Below are 8,700 nucleotides of genomic sequence, written 5' to 3' on the forward strand. Positions count from 1 at the left end.
ACGCCCATATGAAGCTGGCCCTGCCCTAACGTAGTGCTCATTCCTCCCACATCCAGGTTCCTGATACCCATTGCGTTCCAGCAGACCAACCGCCCTGTGCCGGTTGTGTATTCACTCAACACTGAGTTTCAGCTCTGCAATAATGAGAAGGTATTCTTGATGGATCCCAACACGTCTGATATGTCTCTGGCAGAAATGGACTACAAAGGAGCCTTTTCCAAAGGTGAGTTGCATCCTCCAGTTGCAGTAAGTGGCTCTGCCTCGATAGGAGAGGCTTGTGGGTGAGTCCCTGGGCTGGATGGCGTCTCTGCCCGTGTCTCAGCCAGCTAGCTCTTCACGGAACGTCTCCCAGGCTTCCATTCCAGGACAGGCAAGGTAAAAGTAAGGAAAAGACTCACATTCTTCCCTCCATTTATAAAACACATCACAGTCTTGGTGCTCAAGTGGATAGCACTGTTGCATCATGGGAAAGCACTGGTCTATTACAGGCTTGGTGCTCTAATGGTTGGCACTGTTGCATCATGGGAAAGCACTGGTCTATCACAGTCTTGGTGCTCTAGTGGTTGGCACTGTTGCATCATGGAAAAGCACTGGTCTATCACAGTCTTGGTGCTCTAATGGTTGGCACTGTGGCATCATGGGAAAGCACTGGTCTCAGTCCCGGTGCTCTAATGGTTGGCACTGTGATGCCGTGGGAAATCACCGGTCTGGAAAGTAAGAGGATTTGCATCTCCAGTGCACTTCTAACCTGGGGGTCTAACTTGGGTAAGTTGTGTCAGCTCTGAATTCCCTGGGGGAGATTGCAGTAGCACCCTATTGATTCCCAGCTATATGGTGAGCACCGTGGACCTCCCTGGCATGAGTTACTTAAGGGCGTAATAACAGAGCGTATCTTCCGGGCTCTTGGAAGAATTAAATAAGATGGTGTAGAGAACTCGAGACCATATGAGACACCTAAAAAAAATTCCCATACTAGGATTCACACCAACCCAGCAATCAGCATTTTTACACGGACTTTGTTTTGCCTAGAATATTTTGTTCCTGTCTCCCTCCCCAAAACCTTCTGACAAATGCCTGCTCAGTGCTTCAGGAGGCAACTCAGAGATCACCTCTCCTCAGCTCTCCACACCTCTCCCACAGCAGCTTCCATGCTAGCCCTGCAGGTGACAGGGCTCGCACGTGCTACTAGCGTGTGTCGCCAAGCCAAAAATACCCTCGCTCTGAGTCCTACCATCACCACTTGCCATCGTGGTGGCTTTTAGCAACTCAGCCACCCAGTAACTGGATTTCCTCGGCTAGAAGATTGTAGGCACCCCGTGCGTTTTACAGCATGAGGAAAATTTAGTATAGTAGATAGCAAATACTGAATTTGATAAACGTTACCAATAAATGTGAATTCATCTCTTTGCTCTCATTTCTGTCCTTTCATTTGCATCTCACGAGTACCTCTGTAGCCCTTGTGCATAGCCGAGGTTGGCATATCGTAAACGTTCCGGTAATATTAGTGAATTAGAGGAGCAATAAATGGGAAAGTGTGTATTTCAGGGACACGTGGAACCAGAGCTCTTCGCAGAAAGGACACTTTGGACTCTGAGGCAGTTTGTAGAATCCCCTCGGCCTTTGACACAGCTTTCTCTTTAGCCTCGAAGTCCAATCTAGGCGATGTCCTTCCGTCTTTCCAGGTCAGATCCTTTACGGCCGCGTCCTCTGGAACCCAGAACAAAACCTTCACTCTGCTTACAAGCTGCAGTTGGAGAAGGTCTATCTGTGCACCGGCAGGGATGGCTACGTGCCTTTCTTCGATCCTACGGGGACAATCTACAACGAAGGGCCACAGTACGGATGCATTCAGCCAAACAAACACCTGAAACACAGATTCCTGCTGCTGGTACGCTGTCCGTAGTGTTCATGCCGTGGGGGAGCATCTCAGCTGTGAATCCTGATGAAGGAACAGTTCTTTCCTCTAACTTTGTTTTTAGTGTTCTTTCTCTCTGTTGGGTCACCCACTACATTACCAGTTTACTGGTCATGGTGGGTGGTGAGACGTGCTGTTGTTGATAGTCTAGAAAGTGGACACTCTAAGCCAGAGTTTCTTCAAGTCTGGTTCAAAGGCCCTGAGTGGCTCTCACACTCATTCCAAGCGTCTACAAGGTTAAAATTGCTCTCCCTAATGCTACAGTGTTGCTGCCTTTTCATACACACACCCTCAATAGAAAGCTTACTAATATGATTTCAGATTCCGTGTTGTACTTGGGGCCTGGAGAGATGGCTCAGTGGTTAAGACATGTCCTACTCTTGCAGAGGACCTAGTTTGGTTCTCAGAACGCACATTAGGAAGTTCCAACCTCCAAGGACTCTTCTTCTGGTACATGTCCTTTCCTCAAGCACTCAAATGCATGTGTATATACATACATACATAGACCACACACATGGATGCACACACTAAGTATCGAAGAAGAAGGAGAAGGAGGCCATCACCTGTTTTGAAGACTATCCCAGGGATGGTGATACAGCCCAGTCAGTAAAATGCTTACCCTGTGAGTGTGAGGACTAAGCTCGATCCTCAGAACCAACAGAGAGAGTGGGCAGCTAGGATCCTAGCACAGGGGACACAGAGACAAGATGATCCCTGTAGCTCACTGGCCAGCCAGGGTACCCAGTCAAGGAACTCCAATTCCACTGAAAAACCCACCTCAAAAATAAGGTGACAAAGCACTTGAGGAGCATGCCCACCATCAATATCAGGTATACACACACAATACACACCCCCACATAAGCCTGTCCATACAGCACACAACTCTCCTCTCTCTCTCTCTCTCTCTCTCTCTCTCTCTCTCTCTCTCTCTCTCTCTCTCTCTCTCTCTCTCTCTCCATCTGTCATCTGTCTATAGCTGCCTATCTGTATATCTATCTATCTATCTATCTATCTATCTATCTATCATCTACCTATCATCCTCATTACCTGAAAAAGTTATAAATAGATACCTCCTTTTTCCCAATTGTATAGTTGTGTTTGAAGCTAGATTTTCTTTACACATTAGCTAAAATAACATAATTTTAAATTTTTAAAAAAGCATAAAATAGCAGACTGAATAAAAAGGCAGTTAGGAGACTCTCACAAAACCCATGTCTCTATGGGGGAGGAGATGAATGTGGGTACATTTCACTAATGAGTGTCTTACTTAGGTTAGCATGTGATGAACTTCTCATTGTAAATTTAAAATGAGTTAATACAGGAGTATTTTGTTTAAGTGTTCACGTTTAATTTTTGACATAGTAAATGTTGATAGAAGAAAAATCACACAAACAAAAGTTCTCTGAAGTCTTTGGTTTTTAACCGTGGAAAGGGATGTAAGACCGAGTAGCCTGAGAACTGGTGTTATGCTAGAGATGTCCAGCCTTTAGACAAGCAAAACGAATTCATCTACAGGCCTCTTGTCAAGGGCTTCACAACAACTAACAGCATCGAAACATCACACAAACACACACACACACACACACACACACACACACACACACACACAGTAAGTTGTGGCCTGCGCCTGTGAAACACAGGTTAGACAGAACCTACCACAATCTCCCCTTAGTGGTATCAGAGGCGGCAGGCAACACTGACAGGGGAGAAGCCTTCTGTAGCGCTCACTCTCCATGCCTAGCGCTCATTCTCCATGCCTAACCCACAGAAGGAGGGGCGAACATCTGCTTTTTCTCTGCATTGCCTTGCAAACGCCAGGTCTCTTCCTCTTTTTAATTCTAGGACCGCAGCCAGCCAGAGGTCACTGACAAGTACTTCCACGACGTGCCCTTCGAGGCCCACTTTGCTTCTGAGTTACCCGAGTTCCACGTGGTCAGTAACATGCCAGGTGTGGATGGATTCACCCTCAAAGTAGATGCCCTTTATAAGGTGACTGTCAGTTTCTTTTGAAAACCTTCCTGCCGAGGGGCCTTTTTTATTGTTATTAAACCTATCATTCACTCCTGAAGCAAGGATAAAGTTCTTGGATTTGCATCCGAGCATCTGTCATTGTCCTTCAGTCCAAGGGCTGCTCTGATCTTTTTTTTTCCTGCGTTCTTTTAAATGCTACCTTTCGAGCTGTGTGCTGAAACAGCCACTTTCACAGGCATTTTGGAAACCACTGAACAAAGTCGCCAGAAGAATTCCCGAGTTCGAGAAACACAAATGGTCAGCATCAGATAGGGGGAAATACCCCAGGTTCTAGCAACAAGCATGAACTTCCAAGGTCAAACTTTGCATTGTGTTTTCTTCTGTCCCCAAGTGGTTTTTCTATGACCTTGGGTTTCAGGACGCTCCTTGCTCTTTTGAATTTATTTCAAAGCCTTGAAGCGTTCCCAGATGGCCAGATGAGGAGAAATAAAGTACTTGATGCTCCTCCTCCAGGGAATGATCTGGCAAGTGTTCAAGTTCGGCAAGTTTCTGTCAGGAATCTGTATACTATGCTTAGAATTGCTTAGTGAGAATTTGTTGAATAACTCCACTTTCACTGAAGTTCACCAGCAAATAGTAAGTTAGCATAAGGAGCAATTAAAGGGCACAGAGAATAAATGTAGTAGTTATTTCGATGATGCTAATAAAGACCAGTAACTCATAAGCATTCATTTAGCTAAAGAGAGCATGAAAAATAAATTAGTAGGCTATTCCACATGAGTAAGGAAATAGAAAAGAATACGTATAGCTAACCTGTGACCATCCAACAAAATCCCGAACCCTCGATTTAGTTCCCTGTGTCTTCGAATACAGAACATCCTTTGCTAATACTTTAACTGAGACCATTTCTCTGTCCGGTCCTATCATGGCAGATGTGTTTCCATTCCCTTCCTTCTGCAGTGCTCTCCGGATAACATGTGTCTTGTCTCCCTGTCTCTCTGCTCCTGCAGGTGGAGGCAGGACACCAGTGGTATCTGCAGGTGATCTACATCATCGGCCCTGACAGCATCTCGAGGCCTCGGGTCCAGCGCTCTCTCACAGCCTCTCTGGGGCGCCAGCGGAGGGACCTGGTGGACCCCAGTGGCTGGTTGTCTCTTGACGACTCCCTCATCTATGACAACGAAGGAGACCAAGTCAAGAATGGCACCAACATGAAGTCCCTGAATCTGGAGATGCAGGAGCCCGTAGTGGCCGCGTCCCTGTCGCAAACTGGAGCATCGATTGGCAGTGCCCTGGCTGCCGTTATGCTCTTCCTCCTCCTGTTTCTGGTGGCCTGTTTCATCACCAGGAAATGCCAGAAGCAAAAGAAGAAACAGGCCCCAGAGGACACCCTGGAGGAATACCCCCTGAATACCAAGGTGGATGTAGCCAAGAGAAACCCGGACAGGGTGGAGAAGAATGTCAGCCGACAGTACTGCACGGTGCACAATGTCAATATACTGAGTGACAGCGAGGGCTCTTATACATTCAAAGGTGCTAAAGTAAAAAAATTAAACCTGGAAGTCAGAGTCCACAACAATTTACAAGATGGGACGGAAGTTTAATAAGAAGACCCATGTGTAATTTTTTTTCCTAAAAAAAAATCATTTTTTTATAAAACGGGGAGAGATACTGGTATTTTTATAATCTTTCAGACTGAAAAAAAAGGGAAAACTAGACCTGAGTGGCGGACAGCACACACTGCATGCATCAACTTACAACTGGGCTACCTCATGAAGTAGAACCACAGAGATGCCCCCCTCCCCCCAGAGTGTGGGGTGGGTAGAGTTCTGCCTCCCGGAGTCTGCACTGGGTGACTCTGTAAGGCTGACCCCAGAAGCGTCTTAGAGTTAGGACAGACACTGGGCAGTTAGCTTCACTGACAGAATCAAGGAAGCTGGGCGCAGTGGGTGGCTGAGATCTGAGAGTACAGACAGAGCCTTTGGTTTCTTCCTCTGCCTCCAGCTTTCTACTGTGTGGGCTTTTCTGGACTCCCAGATAGCAGAGCACAGACTGCTGACACATAGATTCCATTAAAAAAAAAAACCCAATCAGCACAACTTGGACATTTGTGCATTGTTTCTACTTAATGTCCTGTGTACCCTGGCCTGTAAGCACACTTGGCTTTCCTAGAGCCCTCCCTGAATAAGAATCTCAACATGCTTTAGGCTAGAGTACACGTTTGTATGTACCTACAAGAGGGGAGGCCTCCAGCCAGGGCAGTGAAGAGTGCTGCAGAGTACCGCAGCCTCCGCATGTCAGGGATACTTTAAGCATCAGCCCCACGTCCCCACTTCCCCAGCCTTTTTCCGGCGCATCAGCGCAGTGCAAGCTCCTGCATTTTGGGATTTTTAAAAAAAAATTTGCTAGTGTTTCTGGAAAGTAAGTGAATTATTTGAATAAGCAAATTTGCTAGAAGAGACCAGAGTTAACAGATGCACATGGGGCCTGTTTGCTGTGTGTCACTCAGCAGCTAGAGGCACTGTCCCTGTATATGATAGTCCAGGGACTTTTCTTTGGAGGTTCTTTTCTGGTAGCTCAGGCACTTAATTTCCCCATTTCAGTACATGACAATGCCGCAAACATGTGGCTTTTACATAGCATAGTGGTCAATATCAACTTGAATACTCTATGTGTAGTGTGCACACAACTTACCTTTGTTTCCTTTTTTCTTTTATTTTCTTTCTTTCTTTTTTTTTTTTTTTTTCCTTTTTCTTTTTTCTTCCTTACTGGCAAAACCTTAAATGTGCACATTGTGTTTTTAACCAGGGGCAGGCCCAATTCCGTTAGCCAGAAGCGAACGCTGTACCCGGTGCATGGCACATCCTATCACCAAGCAAATACCATAGCATCCGCCTTGTGCAGTGTTTGTACGGAAATGACCCTAACTCTTTGAGAACATTCCAGACTCCTACTGAAATCTAGAAAGAGCGAGCCGTGAAAATGTTACAGGCAGCTCCGAAAACACCCCCACCCCCCACAGCTTGGGAGCGGAGCCTGTGTGAGCCACGCCCTCTTGCTTCTTCAGCAGTGCCTTGCACATTACTAGCACGCCAGGAATGTTTGTTGAGTGAACGAATGGACGGAGTGACCAGTGAGTGACGGACAGTACATGGAGGTAGAGAAGGTGACAGAGCATGCTGGCAGGATTACAGGGCGTGTAGTGATGGTGTCCGTTGTATGGATTGTGAAATAGTCCTCCAACTGGGAGAAGAATTAAAAAAAAAAAAAAAAGCACACTTAGGCGGCTGGGGTTGGGTGGGGTGTGTGTGACTGGTGGTGGTTCTGAGGAGGCAGAAATAGAAAAGATTGCGATAATGCGTGAGCCGCCTATTGGCACCCAGAACAGGCGATTTGGGGGGAAAGCTGACTTCACCTTTTGAGAGCAGTGCAGTGTGTTCAGGAGGAGGGGAATGTTGGTTGAGCCCAGAAAATCCTGCCTGGTCAGGTGCTACTTCAGACCAGCTTGCATAACTCAGGGCAGAACTTGTGGAATCGCCTCAAAAATCGGGAATTGAGACCCGTCTCATGTGGCAAGGCTGATGCGCCAGGCACTGAGCCTCCAGGACTAGAGCAAGGACAGGGAGACCCTCGAGTGTGGAGCAGCTTCCCACTCTTGGCCCGTTACTGGTCATACCTCGCTGCTGGGATTAGAGCAGCGACTTCCCGTGGGCCCCTCACACATACCTTCCTTTACACCCAGTGGAACATGCCCATGTGAAGAGGTGGCAGAAGATGGGCAGTGACAGAGAGATATCTGCCTGAAAGGGCCTGGACATGGTGACCTCTCTTGGTGAAAGAAAGCCCTTGAGATAGCCCTGCCTCCCAGCCTCGCCCCTATAGACACCTTATTAGAACTGGGCACTTCTCTGGTGGATGCCCACTTCTTAAGCAGGGAGCATTAAGAGATGTAGAGCTGAGATTTGCCCCACTGACGTCGAGTTGTTCATTTCATTTCCTTTTTCTACTTCATCTTTGGGATTGGATGATTGGGTGACTAATGCAGAGTCTATTTCAGTGACGGCTCTGTATCCGGCGTCTCTTACTTATTCACCAATGCCTTTGTGTGTGTTTTACTAACCTTTTATATCACGCCTGCAGGTGAGAAGGAGCAGAAAGCCCCTCAGCAGGGTCGCTCTTTGCTGCCAGGTACTGGCTCTGAAGGTCAAAAGAAATTATTGTCTGCACTGTTTTTTCTGCCTTGCCTGCTCCTGTATTGTAACAGGGTCTTCAGAAAGCCCCTGCAGTTTCCGATTGTTGGATGGGAAATTGTGTGTGTGTGTTGGGGGGGGGTGTGCTTGCACAGTCTTCCCTGCAAGCGCCCTCACTTTCCTGTGGGTATTTGTCGGTCTTGCTTCTTTCTCACCTGCTCACGCTGAGGGAGACATTTGTGGTGCTGTCAACCTGAGTTCTTGACCCTCAAATGATTTTTGTATTTCCAGTATGAATTTGTGTGTTATGAATTTCTGATTCCTCCAATAGCATATGCCACTATATACATTTGTATCAATAATAAATGACTGCCTGGTTGTCTTTTGTTTGCTTTACTCTGTTCTTTTTCCATTATTCATATCATTAGCATAAGACACTGCCCTGAACTGGCACATCATTCTGCAACTTGAGGCATTTTTTTAAAGAAAGAGCAAAACTATACTCGTATTGAATTGGAAACATATTAACCGTGCTAAGTGCAATATGCTGAATAAATTCATATCCTTGGATCTAGCTTTCAGATCAGAACAAAGAGAAATGACTTAATTTCCATGTGAATTCCA

General features: G+C 46.5%; 1 protein-coding gene across 2 annotated transcripts in view; it reads left to right on the forward strand.

The window, feature by feature from the left end:
* Positions 1-8,472, forward strand: part of FRAS1 (Fraser extracellular matrix complex subunit 1) — a 408,415-nt gene extending 399,943 nt beyond the window's left edge. For both annotated transcript variants that reach the window (XM_084760406.1, XM_084760407.1), the window contains 4 exons: positions 57-223; positions 1,683-1,888; positions 3,758-3,904; positions 4,897-8,472. In XM_084760406.1, the coding sequence (XP_084616532.1) occupies positions 57-223; positions 1,683-1,888; positions 3,758-3,904; positions 4,897-5,490 (1,114 nt within the window). In that variant the 3' untranslated portion in view covers positions 5,491-8,472. The remainder of the gene's footprint in view (positions 1-56; positions 224-1,682; positions 1,889-3,757; positions 3,905-4,896) is intronic.
* Positions 8,473-8,700: the final 228 nt, after the last annotated feature.

Source organism: Acomys minous (assembly GCF_964271855.1).
Source record: "Acomys minous genome assembly, chromosome: 15".
Classification (NCBI taxonomy): Eukaryota; Metazoa; Chordata; class Mammalia; order Rodentia; family Muridae; genus Acomys; species Acomys minous.